The sequence below is a fragment of the Lithobates pipiens genome, unplaced genomic scaffold (assembly GCF_037356315.1).
Source record: "Lithobates pipiens isolate NorthernLeopardFrog02 unplaced genomic scaffold, aLitPip1_a1.2 Scaffold_16, whole genome shotgun sequence".
Taxonomy (NCBI): domain Eukaryota; kingdom Metazoa; phylum Chordata; class Amphibia; order Anura; family Ranidae; genus Lithobates; species Lithobates pipiens.
Window position 1 is genome coordinate 640,020,483 of NW_027507748.1, and position 25,038 is coordinate 640,045,520.

The 25,038-nt window shown below is 45.6% G+C and overlaps 1 protein-coding gene across 3 annotated transcripts in view; it reads left to right on the forward strand.

Annotated features, from left to right (window-relative positions):
* Positions 1 to 25,038, forward strand: part of FNDC3A (fibronectin type III domain containing 3A) — a 443,791-nt gene that overhangs the window by 143,008 nt on the left and 275,745 nt on the right. The window contains exon 1 of one of the 3 annotated variants that reach the window (XM_077484276.1): positions 22,442 to 22,694. The exons of the other annotated variants lie outside the window; for them this stretch is intronic. Within the exon in view, the coding sequence (XP_077340402.1) occupies positions 22,683 to 22,694 (12 nt within the window). The 5' untranslated portion in view covers positions 22,442 to 22,682. Of the gene's footprint in view, positions 1 to 22,441; positions 22,695 to 25,038 lie in introns of those variants that run through there. 3 annotated transcript variants of the gene reach the window in all.

Consider the following 25,038-nt stretch of genomic DNA (forward strand, 5'->3'; position numbering starts at 1 on the left):
GGCACTGATGACAGATGACACTAATATGTGGCACTGATGACACGTGGCACTAATACGTGGCACTGATGACACGTGGCACTAATACGTGGCACTGATGACACGTGGCACTAATATGTGGCACTGATGACACGTGGCACTAATACGTGGCACTGATGACATGTGGCACTAATACGTGGCACTAATACGTGGCACCAATGACACGTGACACTGATGACAGATGGCACTGATAAGTGGCATTGATGACACGTGACACTGACAACAGATGGCACGTGACACTGACAGGTGGCACTGATGACAAATGGCACTGATACGTGGCACTGATGACAGGTGGCACTGATGACAGATGGCACTATGTGGCACTAATAACACGTGGCACTGATGACAGATGCCACTTATACGTGGCACTGATGACAGATGGCACTGGGGACAAATGGCACTGACAACAGGTGGCACTGGGGACAGATAGCACTGCGGGCAGGTGGCACTGGGGTGGGGTGGATTGCACTGGGGTGGATGGCACTGGGGCGGATGGCACTGGGGCGGATGGCACTGGGGCAGGATGGCACTGGGGCGGATGGCACTGGGGTGGATGGCACTGGGGCAGGATGGCACTGGGGCAGGATGGCACTGGGGGGGGGGGCATGGCACTGGGGGGGGGGTGGCACTGGGGGAGGATGGCTCTGGGGGAGGATGGCTCTGGGGGAGGATGGCACTTTTTATTAAACTTTTTTTTTACTTTTTTTTTTCTTTTTTACACTGACGGCTGCTGCAGCCGTTCTTCTCTCCCCTCACACGCTGTCTGTGTGAGGAGGGAGAGCGGCGCTGAGAGATGATCTCATATGTTTACATATGAGATCATCTCCCATTGGACACGCCGATCACGCTGTAAACGGCCGCTGTGATTGGCCGTTTACAGCGATCTGTGTTTGCCTGTCCCCGGGGGACACGGCAAACACAGAACTTCCGCGATGCGCGCCCGCCGCGGCGCGCATTGCGGAAGTAAACACCAGGCCGTCCAGGGACGGCCAGGCACGGGAAGCCGCCCGCCCTAAGGCCGTCATTCGGCTATAGGGCGGGCAGGAAGCGGTTAAGGAATGATCACGCATGCAGTAGTCTTTTGTGCAATGTAGGTAAAATGTACCGCTAAAACTTGTTATACAGTGAAAGTGCACACAAAAACGATGAACATTCTAATAAGCATTCAATAAAAAATAAATGGAGTCCAACATAGTGAAATGGATGACAACAAAAGTGAGTCCAATAGCACAAATCAGATCCTGAAAAGGAAAACTCAGTACAAGTCCATAACCATAAGGTGATAATCCTCGGATAAATGGATATGAAAAGCTTCTGTAGATTGATGAAAATGAATATTCTTACAGAGACTGGTGGACCCGGATGTCAGCGACAATCATTAGAGCATGGATATCCAGATCGATGAATCTCCCGAACAATTGGAGGGACCAGGGATCTCAGTTGGTATCTCCAAAGAACCTCATAGGAATCAATCGAACTGTAAGAGCAGGTAGCCCAATTGGAACACCACAGCAAATCGCATCCGAACACAGCCTTCAGAAATGCAGAGTACCATTGCAGGCTTGCGGACGGCATTCTTTTTATTCCTTTTTATATTTATTTGATAATAGCGTGCGCAATATTATCTCACATTCCCATCTTTTGTGCATTGACTTCTACAGTCAAAATACCCACAAAATCTACCAAATAATGTATGTGTGCATAAAATTCAACTTATCCGTGTGGTAGTACCTTCAGTCAATTAAAAAATGCTTTTACGAAGAGGGGGAAAAAAAATGTAATGACTCACAAAAATAAAACTATCCCATGTATCTGTCAACACAGCTTTACGACTTGCAGTTTGCATAGGAAAGCTGGCATCATTGAAAGGCTAAGGGGTGTTAAGGCTCAGAAATTTACTTTTTAAAAAGTTATAAATTGAAAACCTAAATTTGAGAATTTATAGTTTGTTTCCTTTAGGAAAGTCTGAATTGGCACTAGTGAAGTGATTTATTTATGGTGTTCCATCTGTGTGTGACATGCCTCTCTGGGCATCGTTCTACCATTGGCAGTAGATGTCATGTAATGGCTATGGATTGTTGCCTCTCTGCTTCGTTGTCAGCCGGTAGCTATTATACATGTATACCATTGCCAATTTCAGTACTATGGACAGAGCATGCAACCCTTCTCGTGTTAAAGTGTTTTTAGACACCATTTCAGTAGTTGTCTGTAATATTTATCTCATTTACAGATCTCCCATAACACAGTTCACCTTCTGGAGCATGTTGCACGTTACACCCATATTTAAGCTAGGCACACAGTCTTTTTCATATTATAGGGGTACTGCATTTATGTTTTTTGTATATTTTCTTTGATACAGGACTGTTCTCAATTCCTGGGGGACTTGTAACATCCGATGACCTGGAGGTTTCTGATGGGATGTTGCCTGGAAGGGGATGCGGGGGGTTGTGTTTTTTTTCTGTATTGAGCCCTGCGTGCGGAAACTTTTTTTTTTTTTTGTTACCTTTACATAACTGATAAAAAGAAATTTCTCCCATTAAAAAAAGCTAGATACACACTATCTGTTTCTTTTATGTTCAACCTAGTGGGCTGAAAAAAAACAAGAGCTTGCTAGGAGCTCGCTGTACTAACTATCCAATGTTATTACAGCAATTTCCCCACTAACCTATTGTGTTCTGACGGTGGGGGGGGGGGGCTGCCCCTCTGCCCTTCTGCCAGAACACACCGATCAGCGTTGGCAGCCATTACCTGAGAATGCTGATTGGAATATCTTTTTCGGTCACCCCCCACCGTCAGAAGCCAGACAGGCTGACAATTTCTGTTGAGCCGGCTGATATTCAGCCCGTGTATGGGGCCTAATATGCTCCAGACCGGGCCCCCCTCCCTGTGACAGTGGGTTGGTCCACACCTGCTACATTTTGAAAATGGCATTGTGGCTCAGCCCACACAGCCACAAAATAAAATAAGTCCCCTCCCTCACTACAGCAGATAGATGTGTAGTTTGAATGGGCTGCAAGTGTACTGGTTAGTATGCTTGTAGTCCATTCACAATCCCTTCAGCTTGCCAACTGACAGTCGGTACAGAGGTACAGGCTTAGAGCTTTGTTTATGTAAAATAGGATTTAATAATCATGGATAAAGTTCAAGCTATAAAAAAAAAGGTGTGATAGTAAAGACAGAGGTATTTTATTTTCAACAAATGGATACCGTAACTTTCTGTGTAGTATTCCCACAACGCAAAACTACTGATGTTTTGCTGCTTCCTTGAGGCAAAAAAAGAAACCCTGGCTAATCCATATTAAATACAAAGTTCAAAGTTCAAGCATATGTAAAGCCAAAACTGTTTTTTCTATTTTTTTTTCATAGGGGTCATGGTAGTACAGGTGGGGTGGGATGATAATAAAGTGATTGTAAAGCTTTATTTTTTTTTATTATTCAAATAATAAACATGTTATACTTACCTTTTCTGTGCAGTGGTTTAGCACACAGTACCCCAGATCCTATTCTTGAGTCTCTCACTGGTGTTCCTGGCTCCTCCCTCCTGTCGGGTGCCCCCACAGCAAGCAACTTGCTATGGGGGGCATCCGAGCCGCTCCTCTGTGTGTTAATTCACAAACAGATCCGCAGTTCAGACTCGTCCCCTCCGTCTCCTGAATGGCTCATTGGCTGTGATTGACAGCAGCGGGAGCCAATGGCCAATCAGGAGTCCGAGTCCCCGGAGAGACAAGACTCTCGTGGACATTGCTGGTTTGAGAGGAGGCTCTGGTAAGTATTTGGGGGGAGGGAGGGCTGCTGCTGCACACAGGTTTTTTTACCTTCATGCATAGAATGCTTGAAGGTAAAAAAAAACTTGGGCCTTTACAACTACTAGTTAACCACTTCCCACCCGGCCAATGCACATATACGGCCGGGTGGGAGCCACCTCCTTCTGACTGGACGTTCCTGAACGTCCATCAGGAGGGGGATCGCGCGTGTCCGCGCAGCGGCGCGATCCCGATGTGCTCGTGTCACCCGGACAGGGCGCATCTCGGATCGGCAGGAGGGCTGTGATTGGCCCTCCTGATCACATGACGGCCGTGTCCAATCACGGCCGTCATGTGATGTAAACAAACAGCCGGTTGCTAGGCAATCGGCTCTCCTCTCCTCACACAGAAGTCATCGGTGAGGAGAGGAGAGCAGATCGCTGCAGCCGGCTGGTGATCAGTGAGTATGAGCTGTTTTTTACAGCTTTTTACTCACCAATCACTAGTCTAGTGTAAAACACATGTCCCCAAATAATAAAAACACATGTCCCCAAATAAAAAAAACACATGTCCCCCACATATGTCCCACTAAAATCACATGTTCCAATGATTATCTGTACACATATGTACGTGATCACCTGCACACATATGTACATGATCATTTGCGTACATATGTCCGTGATCACACAAACCAATTATTATACACTTAACGGAATTTTTTTTACCAAAAACATTTAGCAGAATACATTTTGGCTTAAATTTATGACAAAATTAGATTTTATTGGATTTCTTTTAAAATAGAAAAAAGAAAATATAGAGTTCCTATAAAAAAAAAAAAAGTCAGGAGCTACAAATACTGCAGCTGCTGACTTTTAGTAATCGGACACTTACCTGTCCCAGTTTCCAGAGATGCGGGGGAACGAACCCCCCACTTGTCTCCCCCCTCCTCTCTGTGGCGCCGGCATTGTCACTGTGGGCACGCACTGCGCATGTGTGAGCCATGCTGTGACTGGCCAGGCAATCGTCTGGGACCTGTGACATGTCCCGCATGATTGCCGAGAAGGAGAGGTGATCTCCCTTCCGGTTCTGCGGGGCCCAGGGAGGAAATGGGAGCTGGAACCCTCTAAAAAGAGGGTTTCTGCTGCCCCCACCCCCCAAAAAAATGACATGCCAAATGTCATGTCAGGGGGTCACCTTCCCCTAAAGCGGAGGTTCCATTTTTGGGTGGAACTCCGCTGTAATGCATTCTATGCATTAAGATAAAAAGTCTTTAGTGTGTAGCAGCTGCCCTAGCACCCCCTAATACCTGAGCACCTCTCTGTCCAGCGATGTCCACGAATCCCTCGGCAGTCCAGGACTCTCCCTCCTGATTGGCTGACTTTGACAGCTATGGGAGCCAATAGCACCGCTGCCGTGTCTCAGCCAATCAGGGGAGAGAGGGGGCGTGACTGAGCGGCAGCTCCATGTCTGAAAGGACTCACGGAGCTGCAGTTTGGCTCGGGTGCCCCCATAGCAAGCTGCTTGCTGTGGGGGTGCCCAAAAGGAGGGAGGGGCCAGGAGCAGCAAAGAGGGACCTGAGAAGAGGAGGATCCCGGTTGCTCTCTGCAAAACCAACTGCATAGAGCAAGTAAGTTTAACATGTTTGTTATGTAAAAAAATAGAAAAAATGTTTCAATCACTTTGTCCCCTGTAAGGCTTTTTTTTTCCTGCCTGTTTCATTGAGTTTTTTTTCCTTCACTTTCCTTCCAAGATGCAACAGGAAGTAGGACAATCCCCACTTAGATGTCAGAACAACAGACTAGGCCACTGCTTTTGAATCAGCAGTGACAATTATGATAGCCACACACTCTCAGCCCACTGTAGTACAAGCAGGCACAGCCTACATGGGTGATAACTCCGCTCTGAATACATAAACAGTGCAGCATTTTCCACACCATCATAGGTAGCTGAATTAGGTGCACTAAGAGGAAAATTTAAGCACTCATAACTGCTTTTGAAACACTTTAGCGCTTTTAATCTAGACTGGGATTCCAAACTACCTTTCCACGGCCTTTTCTTTACCTGAACTTTGACAGCTGTCATCAGACTCAGGTAGTGGACTCACTGCTTTGATTACATTCAGCCTGACTGTGTTTTCCTGTTCCATGTTAGTACCTGCTATAGTCCTATGATCAGTCCTAGTGTCAGTGAGAGAAACCCTACCATGGATAGCAGTGAACAGAAAAGGACATGGCTGAGGGAGTTCTGTTCATTGACAATGTAAAGAACACCCATATACAAGGACACCTTGTCTAATGATGATGCCAGGTTTAGAAAATCAAAACTGGCTGCAGATTGGACTGCAAATATCAATTTTATTAAAGTACATGTGACCCAGAATACCTAAAATCTCATAAAGGCTTTAACATGCAAATGTAGTTTCAAAAGTTGTTTTAGGAATAACAGCTGATCCTACATTGAAAGTGCTTTTTTCTGGCACTTGCTGAAATGGGATGACAACTGCTTAGCCTTGTTTCCATGTTGGTGGTTTGGCTTTTTGGCTGCAGTTCTTCCATGAAGACCACTGCTGCCATGATTTTCTTGGACAGTAGATTGGTGTACCTGAGTCCCTGTTGTTTCTGGCAGTTCTGTGTTTATGCTACTGCTGGACATCTTTTAATGTCAAAGGGAAGTAAGCATGATGAGTCTTTAATCTGCTACATTAAGTTTTCCCTTAATTATTTTTTTTGTGCTTCTTCAAAAGAGCTTGAACAGCATCTTGGAACCCCAGTTGGCTTTGAAATCTTTGCCTGGGAGAGGACCCTGCTGATGTAGTATAACTACCTTTTGTGTTATTGCTGTGCTCGGTCTTTCCATGGTGTATGACTTGTGGCAGGATGTGGACATGACCTTCCACATCTTCAGCTTAGTAGCAGAGTTTGGCTGTTTCTCACCCAGTTTTAAAGGAGAAGTTCAGTCAAAGCTTGCAGAATGAACTGCACTTCTGTCACTCGTTTTCAGCAGACAGCAGGCTGAAGTCAGGAAATATCACGACCATATGGTCAGGATCCGCCTGGACTCTTTTAAGCCTCCTACGTGTCTTTCTGTTCTTAAATTTTTCTAGGTAAATATATTGCTAAAGGTGCTATTGACATGACATTTTCACCACATGTCGGTAACAACCCATGCAATCCATACATGCAAAGGAACCAAAACAAATGCGTTGAGAAATCAAGTTATGTGTAATAAAATGGAATGACACAGGGAAAAAGTATTGAACACCTGGTGTGGGGCTGTTTTTTTAGCATTTGGTACTGCCAAACTTCATGTCATTGAAGGAAGGGTGAATGGAAAAATGTACCAAGACATTCTTGATAAAAAAATCTGCTGCCATCTACCAGGATGAGATGAAGATGAAACCATGGTGGACATTTTTCAGCAAGACAATGATCCCAAACACAAAGCCAAGGAAGCTCTTAAATGGTTTCAAATAAAGAAAATAAAGCTGCTAGACTGGCCCAGCCAATCGCCTGACTTGAATCCAATAGACAATCTATGAAAAGAGCTAAAGATTAAAATTCATAGAAGAGGCCCATGGAACCTTCAAGATCTGAAGACCTGTTTATGTGGAAGAATGGGCCAAAATCACACCTGAGCAACGCATGCGACTAGTTTCTCCATACAGGAGGCATCTTGAAGCTGTCATTACCAACAGGATTCGAATAGAGCACTCGTATATCCAGAAGGACGGGTTGTCCCTTCATGCATCGGCCGGCACAGCAGACTTCAGGCTTTTGTTTTACTGCTACATTGCAAGTGCAATACTTTCTTTTAATTAGTAGATATCTGTAAGATTTTACACTATTTGGAGCACTTTTATTTTTTATGCACCACGTATATCTATGTGATGGTCTGACTGGCCGGGAGGTGGTTGCCAAGCATCACTATGTGTCTGCTGTTCTTTGGAGCCAAGCTGTGATCCATTTCATGCACCCCTTGATCCTCTGTTATGGGGGATCATGGTGATTTGGTAAGAGTCCAATTCTGCTGGTTTGGTGGTGGATTCAATGCTGTTTCCTGCTCCTAGAGTTTGAAGATAATTTTTTCACATGTTTATGGACGTTTTCACAGCGCACTGGTGTATATTGATTTATTCACGATTTTCTTGATTTTCAATCCAGTTTACTTTGTGCACTTTATGGACTGAGTATATATACTTTTTATCATGCCACATAGTGTGAAGGGGCCCTTAATGTCATCCATTCAGGGTTTACATCATTAACAAGTGTCATTTTTAAAGCGGAGGTCCACCCTAAAGTGGACCTTCCGCTCATTGGAATCCTCCCCCCCTCCTCCAGCGCCACAATTGGCACCTTTCAGGGGGGAGGGGGGTGCAGGTACCTGTACAGTACAGGTATCTGCACCCACTTCCGGGATAGCTCTCTGCGGAAAGGGGCGTAGATTACGCCCCTTTCCCGAAAGTCCCCCGCTGCCTGCTGGGAAACACACAGATCCCAGAGGTAGCGGGTCCATCCTTATTGCGCATCGCGACTCGCGCATGCGCAGTAGGGAACCGGGAAATGAAGCCGAAAGGTGACGGCGACAGCAACCGAGAGACGATCGAGAGATCGGCTTCGGGTGCCGACATTGCGGGTGCGCTGGGTGGATAAGTGTCCTTATTTTAAAAGTCAGCATCTGCAGTATTTGTAGCTGCTGGCTTTTAAAAAAAATTAAAAAACGTCTGACTCCCGGCGGACTCCCGCTTTAATATCTAGTTTTGGTGTATAATTTGTCAATATACTGTGACAGACCCAACTGGAACAGGGACTTTAGGAGGGGACTACAGGCTAGCCTGTTGACTAAGGGCCCTGGCATTTGAGGGGCTCTCTATTCTTTTGGAGGTGTGTGTTCCTGGGTGACCTTTTGGAGCAGTTTTGCTTCGGATTCAAGTCTATCTCTCCGAAACACACATATTCTGAGAACTGGAAGACCCGGCTACAGATTTTGGGCCTCTGTGTTTTGTTAAGGTGTAGAATTAACTGGCCAAACCTGTTTACTGTTAAAGAGCCGTACACACTAGCTGAATGTCGGGGCAGAATTCGGTCCGTGTGTACGGCAGCCAGTCCGACAGAAGCTGGTTGGCTTCCATTCGAAGGAACATGATGAAAAAGGTCTGCCAATCTGCATCTGATCTGTGCTCTCGGCAAATGGCTGAGAGTGCTGACTGTTGTGTTCTGGAGGGGGCGTCCTCCTAACAGAACACAATAGCACAGTAGGGGAGATCTCTGTACTAACATTGCATAGTTAGTATTTTTTCCCCAATCGTCTTTCAGGACAGCCACCTTAGAGAGACACCGGCTCCTCCCCTCTGAGGAAACACCGCCTTCATTTTCATGATTTAAGCCTCCTCCTCCCTTCGTTCCTCAGTTATGGTGTTTCCTCCGGCGGGGAGACATCGCCAAGGAACCTGAAGGCTGAATTCGGTTGGTGAATCTGAAAGCTATCCGAGCGGAGCCCCGGCCTCGTTCGGCTATCCGACCATTTATCGGTCGGTCCGGGACAGTCCTATCAGCGGGGAGCTGAAGTGTTCGTACTGTCCATATACCCTAAACTTCGCTTGGGGAAGCAGGAAGTTTATGGGGTCGTCTGTTCGTTCACCCGTGGGTGTTTCAACGGAACAAACAGTCCAGTCGGCTGGGGAAGCTGAATACTCGACTGACCTTTACACGCACTCCAATCTTCGCTTGGGGAAAGCAGGAAGTCTTTGGAGAGGTTCATCCCTGCGTTTCGCCCAGTGGGGTACTGAACGAAGGCGTCCAGGGCCCCCCTGTGTATGCAGCCGGCTGGGAGCTGGAAGCCGGACCGGTAGGCGGGCGACGTCAGTTCCGGTGGGGGCGGACCCCTTCGTTCAATCCGCGTCTTCCGGTTCCGGACGCGGCACGTGAAGGGGAACCTAGCGTTCGGCTGGTGCAGCCTCTCTTTCTACAGTCTGCACAGGTAGCTGTTGGAGGCACGTTCGTACCACGCTTCCTCAACGGGAGAATTTCCGAAGCAGAGGCTTCAAGAACTCCTGGAGATAACAGCACCAGCCACTCAAAGGTAATAGCCCTGGAGAGGGGTTCCCTTACCTTATAACCAGTAGCTCCACTGGTGTGTTTTCCCCCTAGGTGGTCGGGGGGAAGGGCAGTGCATCTGGGATCCAGGTGGAGATTGATCCTAGGAGGGGGCACTCCCGGTGGTTCTCTTAAGTAGTGCTGGTGTTTCGTTTCTTTTCTTTTCTTTTTAAAGTTTATGCTGCTCTCTCTCTTTTGCTTCAGGTATCTCAGAAAGACTTAAGCAGGTCCCCCCTTGGCTCTTGGAGGAAGTGTCCTTCATGTAGAGCCTCTTTGGGGAATTCCTGGTTCAAGGCACTTTGTAAGGAGTGTTTTAAAGGCCTGGATAGCTCAGTCCGTAGCTCTGTTTGGGTGCCATTAGAGAGCAGGCAGCAGAACAGGGTGCAGATCTGGCGGCTTCTGTAAAGGTTTCAATGCCCTCAGCTCCAGAGCACTCTTTTCACCAGCACAGCAGAGTGTTCCACCTAACCCAATGGTTGTTCCTCCCACAGGTTAGGGAGAATCCAGAGGGTTCCAGAGGGAAGTTGAGGAAGAAGTGGACAGTGCCGTCTCAGACTCCCAAAGGGGAGACTGAGGGTGAGGACTTGGATGGGGAACCCAAAAGAACCTCACGGTATAAACTTCCCCTGGATGAGATGGAAAGGCTCTTGAGAGCTGTCCAAATCACTTAGGAGGCACTGTCACCCCACGATCAGATGTACTAGGGCCTAGGGGGAGCGGGTGTTCCCGGGTCATGACGTCTTGATTGATGCCATCAAGGATGGCAGGATCCCGAAGGAAAACTTTTCTTTTCTGGTGCATTAAAGCAAAGGTTTCCTTGGGCGGAAGAGGAGGCTCTCATCTGGAATAAAATCCCCCGGGTTAGATGCGGCCTTTTCTCAGATGTCCAGGCATACTGACCTGTCCTTGGGGACATGGGGGCACTTTTAGACCCTATGGTTTGAAGATGCCTGGGTTTTACCATAAGGAAATCTCTAAGCCTACCATAGCAGCCACAGTGGTGGCTCGTAGTACAAAGTATTGGCTTATCCAGATGAAGCAATGACGGCAGAGGAGTCTTTTCTATCCTCCTTTTCCCGTGCTGCTTTAGGCATTGGCATACTCTGCGGATGCTTCGGCTTAATTCATTCGATGGTATGCAAGGTCCTCGGCTCTGACCAACTCAGCCTGGAGGGCCTTAAGGCTGTAGACATGGCAGAGGGACAGGGCGTCTAAATCAAAGCTCGGTGGAATCCCTCTTTAGAGGAGACCTGCTGTTTGGGCCAGGTCTTGAAGCAGTGCTATCGCATGGCTTATAAGAAAGAGGCCTTTCCCCTTAAGAAAAAAATAGGGGGAGCAGTTAAAAAGGGTCCTTCTTCCCCCAGTGGGAGATGATCACCTCCAATCAGTTTGTGTTGGGGATCATCAAAAGAGGTTACCGTGTGGAGTTTTCAGAGCTTCCCCCTTTGAGACTCCTTGTCACTGAGCTGACAAAAGGTGCCTTTCTTTCCTCTGCAGGAGTTAGAGGAATAGGAAGTGGTAATAAAGGTCCCAGCAGATTAAATAGGCAAGGCTTCTATTCTCTCATTTGGGGTTCGCAAGCCTGTGGAAAAGTTCAGGCTCATCCTGAGCCTGAATCGTCTGGGTGTCTTGGTCACCTACAGAAGTTTTTGGTTGGTTTTAATCACGGGGTGAGGGCACCTCTTCCACCAAAACTGTTTCAGGGCATCGATAGTAAAGGATGCATACCTGCATATTTCCAACGCAGAAAGCCACCAGCGTTTCCTCATGCTGGCAGGGATAACCTCGGTAGGGGTGCTACACCTTCAGTTTAAAGCACTCCCCTTTGGGCTATCCCCTTCTCCCTAGTATCTTCACCAAAGGGGGTCACCTTCCTGCGATGATAGAGGTCCTGTCCTTCCTGCGTCTCAGGGTAGTCTCTGTGATCGTGTATCTTAACGATCTTCTCCTGTTTGTCCCTTCTCTGGCGCAGTTGAACGGGGATCCACAGCTTATAAGGGACCTATTAGGGAGCCTGGGTTGGCCTCTGAACCTACGGAAACTCATCTTAAACTTCTTCCCAAGGGGGTCACCTTCCTGAGTAAAGAGGGTCAGGTTGAGCTTACTGACATCCACGCTCCTAGCTGTTCAGTGGACGGGGTTACGTTACTGTCGTCTGCAAGCTATTCATCTTGAAGGTTTGGGGCCACAGTAGAGGGCCTTAGGACTCTTTGTTTTCGGTTCTAACTCAGGTAAAGAAGCCAGGAGCGGTGGCGTGTGACAATGCGCGCCGTCTCCCAAAGGCGCAGTCTGCGGTTGGATTGCGTATGTCTGAGTTCTAGTCCACCCTGTGTCAAATCACGAGGGTCTCTGTTGCTAGCTTTAGCACGGTAGCTCATGACTGATCACCGAATGGCAAAGGTCACAGCTGACAGTCCCGTGCTGGCAAGGTAGCAGTGAGTAACCGACTTAGAGCATTGAGATAATACTACATAGCCTGTATTTTAAAGTCCCTTTGGTGGGATAGGGGAGCATGTTTGTCACAAGGCCTAGAGTGGATTTGGCCAATATCCAAGAAGGAGGGAGTCAAAGAGACCCTCAAAATTGGAGGGAGTTGAGAGCAGTAGATCTGGTTCTCAGGACCCCGTAGAGAGTGCTCTGGGGACATTAGGTAGCAGTCATGGAGACAATCCCTTGGCAGTGGCTTACGTCAATAAAACGGGGGCTTCTGGAGCAGAGCCTTAAGGGCCTTAGCGAAAAGCCACCCTCAGATGGGCCAAATGTTAAATTCCTGTCCTTCCAGTGATCCGGTGGAAAGGAGAGCAAATTCAGGTATTAGATGCCTCAGCAGGAGAACGCGGGGAGAGAGCAACCAGGTTCTCAAACAGGACGTTTTCGAAATGATCACCCGGGGGAGGGGGATGCCCTCGATAGACTTCTTTTGCCCCAAGGGAAAACGCGAAAGAAGCCATCTCCTGTTCTATGAGCAGGGGAGATGGGATGTCGGAAGCAGACGCACTAAGCACAGACTTAGGATTTCTCTAGGTGCTATGCTTTCCCCCTTCCCGTCCTGATTCCCGTCTTGATTCCTGCAGAGTTGAGGAAGTTCTGGTGACTCTTTCTAATCGCACCTCATTGGCCCAGGAGGCCGTAGGTCTCCATTCTTAAGGGCCTGTCGGTGGAACTCCCCTGGGTTTTTTCCCAGTGTCCAATCTGCTGCCCCCAGGTGGAACCTTGCAGCTTGGCTACTGAGGAAGTTCCGAATGGCAAAGGGGTCTCAGACTGTTAGTAGCCACTCTTTTGAATGGCAGGTAAATGGAAGCTCAGACCATTTTTTTGAGGGTATAGAGGCGGTTCAATAGCTGGTGCTCAGAGAACTCCTTCAAGGAGCACAGCTCGGGGGCCGTTCTAGAGGTCCGGCAGTCAGGGGCAGATAAAAGGTTAGCCCTGAAACATTGGAGAGTCAGGTATCCGTTTCAAGCGTGTTTCTGAATAGACTTCTAATGTCAGACCTTGGGATAGTAAGGTTCTTCAGAGCCTTAAGTAGGTGAAGACCAAGCCTTTGGTCGCCCCCTTCCCAGTCGGGATCTTGCTTTAGTTTTACAGGTTCTCACAAGGGAACCTTTTGAGCCGTTAGAACCTTGCTCGTTAAGATTGATCACTCCCAAAACTGTATTTTTGGTGGCAATCACTACAGCAGGGAGAGTAAGTGACTCGAAGCCCTTTCTATTAGGGCACCTTTTTTACCTAAGGTAGCCTCTAGTTTCCATAAGAATACAGGAGATTGTGCTACCTACTTTCTGTTCGAATCCAGTAGGAGAACAGGAACACATGTTTCACAGGTTAAGATGCTAAAAGATGTGTTCTTCATTATTTGGATTGCACAAGGTCAGTTCAAGAAATCTGATTCATTTTTTGTGTTTTCTGGGGCTAGGAAGGGTTCCAAAGCCTCTAAACGTACGATAGCTAGATGGTTAAGTTAGCCATTGGACAGGCGTACGTGACAGGGAGGTTAGGTCCTCCAGTTGGGGTTAGAGCACACTCAGCCGGGGCAGTGGCAACTTCTCAGGCAGAGTGGGCTGGGGCATCTCCTGCACAGATCTGTAGTGCTGCAACGTAGTCCAGTGTTTCTACGGTTGTGAAACATTATAGACTGGATCTTCTGTCAGCCAAAGAACAAGCCTTTGGCCGTATAGTACTGCAGGCAGTGGTCCCACCCTAAGGTAATGTACTCGCTTATCCTCTCTAAGGTGGCTGTCCTGAAAGACGATTGGGGAAAAATGGAATTACGTACCGGTAATGTCCTTTTCCAGGAGTCTTTCAGGACAGCACCGGTTCCCACCCAAATTGTTTGCAGATCATCGGGAACTCATTACATGAGGCCGTCAGGTAAGACTTAAAAAGTTTATTTGTTTGACGTGTTCTTGTGTCTCCCCAGTTTGGCCGGAGGTACTCTGGAAGAACTGAGGAACGAAGGGAGGAGGAGGCTTAAATCATGAAAATGAAGGCGGTGTTTCCTCAGAGGGGAGGAGCCGGTGTCTCTCTAAGGTGGCTGTCCTGAAAGACTCCTGGAAAAGGACATTACCGGTACGTAATTCCATTTTTTTTTTTTTTTTTTAGCACACTGGGTTAAATGAAAAAAAAAATTGTGTTTGCCAGGCTTAACTATCTTTCTCCCATTGTGTAATTTTCCCATTGTGTGCCTCCTAAGTGTGCATTGCCATTGTTTAATTGTCATCTATTGTTTGTCTGTTTGCTAATCCTCCTGAATGTGATTAGTCTTGTGTCAACTTTACCTTGTTACCTAACCATTGTGGGACATTTACCCCAATGTGTAATATTCCTTTTTATTGTTCGTGAGGGGACTGCCCCTATTTTTGAAGTCTATAAAAACCTATATTTCTGTTCAATAAAGTGTCAGCGCTGGGCTCAGCCCTTCCTTCTCAGAGCTGGCCGCTCAGCTGTCGGCTAATTGCCAGCTCCTATCTCTCTCCACAGTTACTCAGCTGTTGATCATATCCTGCTTATCACTCCTGCCTACTTATGCAGGCCATACATGGTCGAATTTTCGAACGAATTTTAGAACAAATTTTCTTTTCAAAATGAGAAAATTCTTCTTTTTTTTTTTTTTTTTTGTGATCCGATGATGCCACCATTGATTTTCGAAATTCGGCCGACCAAGCCTTCAATTTCACCTCATGTTGCTACAGAAAAGAATTTTCTTGGCCGGGAATATTCTTTTCTCTCCGTAAATTTTATTTTCTTATTACATTTCTCGCACGATTCTCCCACCATTGATTTAGAAAATCGTTTGTTTTTCTTAAAATTTCCAACATGCCCGATTCCTCAAATTTTATTTCCGCACGAAAATCGGCTGTTGCTGCAGCCCACTAATGGTGCGAAATTCATCCGAAAATTCTTATACAACACGATTTTCGAAAGAAAATTCTTTCGAAATTCGAACCGTGTATGGCCGGCATTAAGCCGTCCAGTCCAGAGGTTCTTTCCCTTCGCCTTTGGTCAAAATCACAGAAACTCTCCTGCGATCTTGTTTAAGACTTGCTTTTCTGACATCCCTTCTGGCTGCAGATCCTGCTTGCTTTTCCACTACATTGATTCCTGACTTCTGGCTTGGCTGACTATCTGTTCTGGTTACTGAACTTTGGCTATGTTTGTTCTTTTTACTTTTATTAAACAAGAGTGATTTAAAGTGGTTGTAAAACCTTACAACACACTTTGACCTACAGGTAAGCCTAGATTAAGGCTTACCTGTAGGTCCAAGAAATATCTCCTAAACCTATACGGTTTAGGAGATATTTGCCCGAAGACAGGCACCGCTGTCTATGGCGCATGCGCACTGAGAGCGGCATCGTCAACTACGAAGATGCCGCGCGTGTCGGCTCCCCCTGTGCGCATGGGCGGGAGTGACGTCATCGTGGCTTCGCCGAATGATAGTGCCGGAGCAGTGAGACCTCACCGAGAAGATGGATGCGCCAGACTACAGGGGACAGCGGTGACTTTGCTGGCTCCTGTGTCAGGTAAGTGACACATAATGGGCTACTATGCGATGCATAGTAGTCCATTATGCTTTGCCTTTGCAGGGAATAAAAGAGGAAGTAAACTCATCAGGGTTTACTTCCTTTTTAACTGTCTCAGCCTGATTTCATGGTTTCTGGCATAAAGTTATTCCTTTTGAGTTTACCTCAGCATCTTGTCTGCGTATGATGCTTGGGGTAAAGGACTGGTATTAGCGATTGGTCTGCTGGAAGGGTTTGGCAGGTAGGAGGCAATGTTTGGCAAAGGCACCCAGGGGGTTCATCACATACACAAAATAGACATCATTGCATATAATTTTGCCCTTCTATTCCCTTTCCTGCTTAGCAGTGCTGCGCAACAATCTTGGTACTCTTCTCTCTAAGTAAAAGCTCTGGGAAGATCCTTATAGTTTGAACTCTTAACCGCTTAAGGTCCGCCACTGAACTGGATCACATGTGTGTATGTATATGTGTGTGTGATTCTGCTCTTCCAGTTAGGGGGCACACATGCATGCCACCAGCAGCTTTCTCCCAAAAGGCGGGTACCGTGTCTGCCAGCACCCGCTGATCATCAAGCAGAGAGGCAGATTGGTGCTCTGCCTATGTAAACCAGACAGATCCCCATTTAGACAGGAGGGAAGGCATAGTTTCTGTATGTCTGCAAAGCACGAACATGTCTTCCCCTAGTAAAAGCACCTCCCAGAAAATCCCTGGTTAGGCACACAGTTAACCCGTTGTCGCCCCATGATGTTAACCCTTTCTCAGCCAGTGTCATTAGTACAGTGACAGTGCATTTTTTGCCACTGATCACCGTATTAGTGTCACCGATCCCCAAAAAGTGTCAGTCTCGAGGTCCGCCGCAATATCACAGTCCCGCTATAGGTCGCTGATCACTGACATTCCTAATAAATAAAAAATATCCCATAGTTTGTAGACGCTATAACTTCTGGGCAAACCAATCAATATACGCTTTATTGGTATTTTTTTTTTTTTTTTTTAACAAAGATATGTAACAAAATACATATTGGCCTAAATTTCTAAAGACATTTTTTTTCTCTACATTTTTGTATTGGATAAAAAAAAAAAAAAAAAAAAAAAAAAAAAATATATATATATATATATATATATATATATATATATATATATATATATATATATATATATATATATATATATATATATATATATATATATATATATATATATATATATATATATATATATATATATATATATATAAAAATTATTGTCTTTTTTTGTTCTATTTGTGGGGAAAACATACATTATATTGGGCTAAAATGTCACATAACCACACAATTCTCAGTTAAAGAAATGTAGTGCCATATCGCAAAAAGTAGCCTGGTCATGAAGGGGAGAACATTTTCCGGAGGTCAAGTGGTTAAAAGACAAACTATGGAGTTGATTTACTAAAACTGGAGCGAGCAAAATCTGCTGCAGCTCTGCATAGAAATCAGCTTCCAGTTTTTTTTTTTGCCAAAGATTAATTGAAGAAGCTGAAGTTAGACGCATGCACAGTTGCACTAGGTTTTGCACTTTCCACTTTGAATCCCAGTTCACACTCATGTGCTGCAAATTTGCAGCGAATTCTGTGATTCCTCGCCATATCGAATCGCACCCTGTTCATGCAAACTGCTGTGGATGTGTTAACGCCTCTCCCGAATCGGTTCGCAAAATGCAGTGCGATTTTTATAACCGTATCACATGGGTGTTCACACCCATGCAACCCAATTCTGGTGGGACCAAAAAAGGGTCCTGCACAATTTTAGTGCAGATTTGGTGTGAATTGAGCCATACAGAATAATGTCTCGGCTGTTTGATTCCTGTTTAAAATCGCATGTGGTTCCTGCACCACATAGTGTGAACCAGCACTTGGGAAATAAACCCCACATCTCAGTAGTCCTTGTCGAATCCTGTAGAAATCTATTTATATGTTAGGCAAACATTTTAAACATTTTTGTAAGACAAACCTGAAACAAATAAAAGTGGATGATGTATAGTTTTCTAAAACACGGAGCATCGCAAACTATTTCTACATCCACCCTACCTCCCCCCCATACAATATCGTTTTCACTCTTGTGTTTTTTTTTTGTTTTTTTCCTTCATCATAGTGCAGCTTTTCTGCAGCCTCTTTCTGTCTACATTGCATTTACTCCAGAATCAACTGCACTTTGTTGCTCAGGACTGACTACCTGACAAGGGTGAATCAGGCTTACATATAGGTGTTGGCCCGATCGCACTTGTAGCCCCCACCAGTAGTTTGTGATAGGGTGAGAATACAGGCGTACAATCAAGAGACCATTGTTGCCACGTAACGAGCAGCCTTGAAGTGGAACTTTAGTCAGAAAATTAAGTTCTACTAGATGACTTCAGTCTGGCTCTTTTTGCAGGTATAGCTATGTAACACATTATAAATAAGCGTCTATACTTTTTAAAATCCAGTAATACACGGTCTCCTGCTGCTCTGCACATGCTCAGTTGCACTGCATTTTTAGGCACTGCCAATTTTATAGAGGCTGATCTGTAGCCCTAAAGCGAAGTGAAACCCTCCTATCCTTTATAACAATGGAAGCTTCTTCTGTTTGATCTGCAACTGCGATGGTGCTACACATGTGTTCAGTTATGACACCAAACATTTGTTAATTTGACAGTTTGGTTGAGAACACGAGCCCAGCATTTCAGGAATGTAACAGTTTTTTTTTTTTTAATCCATTAAATTGATGGGTTTAGTTCCACTTTATGACTTACTGATGTTCAGGGGCCTTGGGGTTCAGCAAAATGGTAGCCCCCAGCTGGAAGATGCAGTAACAGACTAATTTAAGTAGCATAATCGTTAATGTGGAATGTGTGTTTCCTGCTAAAGAACATCTTTTTTTTTTTTATCAAGAAGTTAGGGGTAAAGTTCCGCTTTACTCCACTTCCCGCCCAAGGATGTCATGTGATGTTCTGGACTGTGAGTAGGGTTGCCACCTTTTCTTTAAGCCAACCCTGAACACTTTAGCAGTAGCATTTTTTGGGGGGGGGGGGGGGGGTATGCATTATAAGATTGTAAAAGACCTGGAACACTTTTGGTGGCCTGAAAGAGAGTAGTAATGTGGCTCATAGCTTGCTGCAGCAAACCGTGCGCATGGCTTTATTGTTAATGTTCTGCATGGAGTGCAGGGGTCAGATATGTCCTGGGGAGAGGGCTAGTACTAGCAGGCGGGTGGGGAGAGTTAGATATGTGCTGGGTGGTGCTCACAATTTTTTTTTTGGGGGGGGGGGGGGGGCAAACAAACTGAAAATTCTGAAAAAAAAACATCAATTGCAGCCTCACTGTGCCCCATAAAATGCAGCCATTGTGCATATCATATGCAGCCTCTGTGTCCATATGTGCTGGGGCTGCTTTGGGGGGCACTTTGTGAGAGAAGTGGGCCAGTGCAAGAGGGAGGGGTGGGGGTAGGATATGTGCTGGAGGGGTCATTTGGGAAGGCAGAGAGAGTGCAAGGAGGGGTTGCCGGGTTTTTAAATCCAGTCCACACTTCTAGCATATTCCCCCCTGCTAAAGCCCTTCAAGCAATCTTCCTAACCCCTCGATCACTCACTTTATTTTCAGCTGGTGATTCCCTGTAAAGTGAAAGCAATCATAGCGGCTGCTTGATTGTTTTTCAGGTGGCAGCCGCACTCAGGTGCTTCTCCTGGCTAGCCCGTGCGATCAGTGAGCCAGAAAGTGAAGCTGGCGGCAGCAGTTTTTACATAGAGCAGACTGCGGACCAGATGGTCCCAAGCGATCTCTGACCACTGGAGCCCGGAAGCGATCGCAGGCTTTCCAGCATAGAGGAGGGATCTGGTTGACTTATAGACCCCAGATCTCTCCACAAAGAGGACCTGTCATGCCCTATTCCTGTTACAAGGGATGTTTACATTCCTTGAAATAGATTAAGGTGATCAAAAAAAAAGAATTGTGAAATTTAAAGGGAAAGTGTAAAAATAAATTAAACCATGAAAAAAAAAAATTAAAGCGCCCCTATGCGAATACATATATAGGTTGCGCCCGTATATGTAAACGGCATTCAAACCATATGTGAGGTATCGCCATGATTGTTAGAGTGAGAGCAATAATTCTAGCATGAGTCCTTCTCTGTAATTTTTAACAGGTAACCTGTAAAAATGTTAGTGTCGCCTGTGGAGACTTTTTGTACCGAAGTTTGGCGCCATTCCACGAGTGTGCACAATTTTAAAGCGTGACATGTTTGGTATCTGTTTACTCGGCAAAACATCATCTTTCACATTCTACAAAAAAATTGTGATAACTTTGGTGTTTTGCTTTTGTTTAATCCATAAAAGTATTTTTTTTTTTTTAAATAGTATTTGAAAAATTGCTGTGCAAATATCGTGTGACCTAAAAAAATTGCAACAACTGCCATTGTATTCCCTAGGATCTCTGCTACAAAAAAAAAAAAAAATATATATATATATATATATATATATATATATATATATAATGTGTAATGTATGTATGTATGTTTTGGGGGTCTGGGTAATTTTCTAGCAAAAAAAATTATGATTTTTACACGGAGAACAAAAATGTCAGAATAGGCCTGGGTTGGAAGTGGTTAAGATCCACCAAATGTATTAATAAAAATAATTGGGCACAGCTTTTGAAATGACATAAACAGGTTAAAATTTCTGTAAAACTTAAGGCTGGGTTCACCCTGGTAGGACAAATGTTCCGATATTGGGAGCTCATGTCGAAAAAAGTGTGTGAAAATCAATATTTCCCTATGAAAGCCATCTTAACTGGTCCAACACAAGTTGGTCCGACTTTGAAAATGCTCCCTGCACTACTTTGGGCCGACTTTGATCCTACTTCAGCCCATTGAATATCGCTGTAGTCAGATCAATCTTGAAGGGCAACTCCACGCCAATTATTTATTTAAATTTTTTTAAACTGACGTGGGTTCCCCCTCCAAGAGCATACCATGCCCTTTGATCTGCGGGCAGAGAGCTTATCAGAACCTGGAAGCCCCCCGGATCCCGGCCCCCCCACCCATGTGAATGTGTATGGGGTACTTTGTACACCTACCTATTCACCTGAAAAAATAAACACATCACACAGGGTGTTAAAGTCATTTTATTAAGGCAGCTCCGGTGTCTCTTCCGACTTTTTTTCCTCTCTGCGGCTCTTCTGCCTCCTCTGCTGTTGTCTTCTGCCTCTATCTGTTCTTCTCCCCTCTCCAGTTCTTCTCCGCTATTGTCTTCTAGCCCCCTCCGGTTCTTCTCCCTCTATCCGGTGTCTTCTGCTGGGTTTCGCTCTCTTTACTGGGTCTTCTCCCTCTGTTCTTCTTCCGATGTTGACTCGACGCTCTCTCCCGCTCTAATGGTGGGTGCGCGGTGTGCCCCTACCTATATTGGCATGGGGTGGGGTCATCGGGTGATGTCATCCGGAGGCCCGCCCTGTATGAGGTCACTGTCCAGGGCATGATGGGGGTCATAAGAGGTGGGTCTCTGGTCATAAGGGGCGTGACCCCGCCCCATACCAATATAAGTAGTGGCACCCAGCATTGGAGCGGAAGAGGGCGCTGAGGCAGAAGACCGGCAGAAGACAGAGGGAGAAGAACCGGAGAGGGGAGATAAAGTCGGAAGAGACACCGGAGCTGCCTTAATAAATTACTTTAACATCCTGTATGCTGTGTTTTATTTTTGACGCTTTTTTTCAGGTGAATGAGTAGGGGTACAATGTACCCCATACTCATTCACATAGGGTGCGCTGGGATCCGGGGGCCCCTTTTGTTAAAAGGGGCTTCCAGGTCCTGATAGGCTTCCCGCCTGCAGACCCTGACAACCAATGGCCAGGGTTGTCTGGAAGAGGCCCTTATTCTCAACAACATGGGGGTAAGGTGCTTTGGGGCGGGGCCGTATTATCTAGTATTATTGAGGATCAAAGTCGGATATTCGTTTATGGAAGTCAGACTTCACGTCGCAGAGCAAAGTCGGATCCAAATTGGTACGACTGTCATGTCGCACCAGTGTGAACCTGGCCTCAGATGTGAAATGTGTACACACTGAAAACACACTATAGTTTCCGTTTTCAGCTGGTCCTTCCCACAGACATTGGAGAGTTTGTGTCTGCCACTATTTCTAAGCACGGGACAGACACCAGCCATAGCACAGCATTCCTGCTCAGCCCACCTGCCCTTTGACTGGAAGCCGATGATGCTGAAGTGCAGAGTCCCTGTTGCCATGGCAGCCTTCCCATGCCTCTTTTGACTTGGATGCGGGTCGACAGAAAAAGCTGCGACTTTTATCTTGGCATCAGTACTAAATGTAAAATGTGGTATTACAAGGGGGCATTTGGATTCACAAATTCTCTTAAATCCTGACCTTCTGCTGGCTGACGTTGGCTAATCCAGAAACAGATGCTGCCGCAGCTATTTGTTGATTTAGTTTCCATGGAAACCTGATACATTCGTCTACAGCAGGAAGCTCCCTGCACATTGGCTGATGTGCTAGGAAGCAAGTCTTGAGGTAGGTATTGATGACTGCACTGATAATTGGTCATACCTTTTAACATTCAGCTTCCTCGTACATTCATGGACTGCCAGAGAAAGGTCCACAAAAATCAGATGCCATCTAAAATTAGGAGGTAGGTTAGGTTGCCCTGTTCAGCGGAGAAGGGCCCAATGACCTAGACGTCAGTGCTGCTTATCTCACTCTATGCTGAATGGAACAGATTGGACTCTAGAGCCTCCCTGCCTTTGTCAGCGTGCTAACGCCTCTTGAATGAGCAACATCAAAGGATGCGAGCAACAGTAAGTGGAAGTGTTCAGGTTTTTCTTTTTCCATTTTTTGTTTTTTGTTTTGTTTTTTGCACCCTCCTGCAGATGCTTTTGTTAGACTTGTGCATTACGCCTGATTGCAAGGCTGATTGGTTTTGTTAGCAAATGTTTAGCAACAAAAAGACGAAAAGGGGGGGAGGCTTTGTTAGCAATCCTAGGGCACAGCCCGGCTTTGTGCATGTGTTTAGAGTAAGTCTTGGGTGGGTTTCTTTTAGCCATTGTGTCTCGCCGCAGCCCTGCAGCGCTTTCAGTGGGGTCTGACAAATGGCAAAGTGATGTGTCTGAATGAATCACTGAATTGCTTGGCTTTGGCTGGCTTCCTTAACCATCTAGTCATGTCTGCAGCACACGGGCCAGACATTCAGGCTGATAAAAGGTTAACATCTCCATTTGAAAAGCTGTGTGTGTCCATTGAGTAGATTATGTACCTGTGTAACCTGGCGCTTTAAATGCGAAGGGAGTTGAAGATAGTCTACGGGAGCAGCGTGTTTTATTTGTTTCGGAGTTTATATCCATCTTTGTAAAACTTTGTGTTGGTGATTAAATTGAGGTCAATCTCATTGGAAAAAAAAAATAAAAAATGTTAAACTAAGCTACACTAAAGATTGAATTTTTTAGCTTGAGAATATAATTTTCCTAATGTAATAATTTGTAACATATGTAGGTGAAGCATTTGCTAGGAAGAGGTCATTCTTATGTTTCCGAGTGCCTAAAATGAATTGTGTAGCTTCGTCATTGATCAATACTGCAAATGTAAGCTGAAATTGTGGAATTATACACAACAAATGAACGCAGTAATGAGTTGTTGGTTGAAGTTGCTGACCTAGGTGACACGGGGGCTCCTGCCTCACTGATGCGGGTACAATGTGGCAGTTTAACATCATCTACACTTGCCAGGAGGCCCGTCGTGTTTTTGGACTGGACTCAGTTTTTTTTTTGTTCCATTTATACTAATGCAACCGGTTTTCAAAATACGGTGTGCATTCTTCACACTTTTCTCCCAGTCATCTTGTCAAATGGCAGAATTGTAAGCACACTGTTGGTCCTCTGGGATTAACAATCCATTACAACATAAAATGAGGTAGGGGTAAGTTTTAGAGCTCCTTTGGTACTGTGGTAATGTATATTATATGTCTCTTAGCGACTTTGGTGACACGCACTTTCAGCTTTATGCTGGAGGTCTGCCCACCTGCTAAGACAGCATTGAAATGATTTATGTCCAACTTGGATAATACATATGAAAAAAAAATAAGGAAATAGAAGAATGACTGATGATATTTTATTACAGGTACTTTATATAGCACCGTCCATTTTTCGCAGTGCTTTACATATACACTGTATTGTAAAAAGTATTGGGATGCCCACCTTTACATGCATATGAACTTTAATGGCATCCCAGTCTTGGTCTGTAGTGTTCAATATTGAGTTGGCCCACCCATTGCAGCTATGACAGCTTCATCTCTTCTTGGAAGGCTGTCCACAAGGTTTAGGAGCATCTATGGGAATGTTTTACCATTCTTCCAGAAGAATATTTGTGAAGTCATGCACTGATGTTGGATGAGAAGACCTGGCTCACAGTCTCCGCTCTATTTCATCCCAAAGGTGTTCTATCAGATTCAGGTCAGGACTCGGTGCAGGCCAGTCACATTCTTCCACCCCAAAATCGCCCATCCATGTCTTTATGGACCTTGGTTTGTGCACTGGTGCTCATTCATGTTGGAACAAGGAGCAATCCCCAAACTGTTTCCACAAAGTTGGGAGCATGATATTGTCCAGAATGTGTTGGTATGCTGATGGCTTAAAGTGGTTGTAAACCCTTACAACACACTTTGACCTACAGGTAAACCTAGATTAAGGCTTACCTGTAGGTCCAATAAATATCTCCTAAACCTACACGGTTTAGGAGATATTTGCCGAAAGACAGGCGCCGCTATCTACGGCGCACTGAGTGCAGCACCATCAACGGCGAATATGCCGCGCGTGCCGGCTCCTGTGCGCATGCGCGGGAGTGACGTCATCGCGGCTTCGCCGAATGACAGTGGCGGAGCAGCGAGACCCCACCGAGAAGATGGATGCGCCTGACTACAGGGGACAGCGGTGGCACATAATGGACTACTATGCGATGCATAGTAGTCCATTATGCTTTGCCTTTGCAGGGAATGAAAAAGGAAGTAAACCCATTAGGGTTTACTTCCTCTTTAATAGTTCCTTTCACTGGAACTAAGGGGCCAAGCCCAACCCCTGAAACAGAACCTCAAACTTTAATCCCCCCTCCGCCAAATGATTTGGACCAGTGCACAAAGGAAGGTCCATAAAG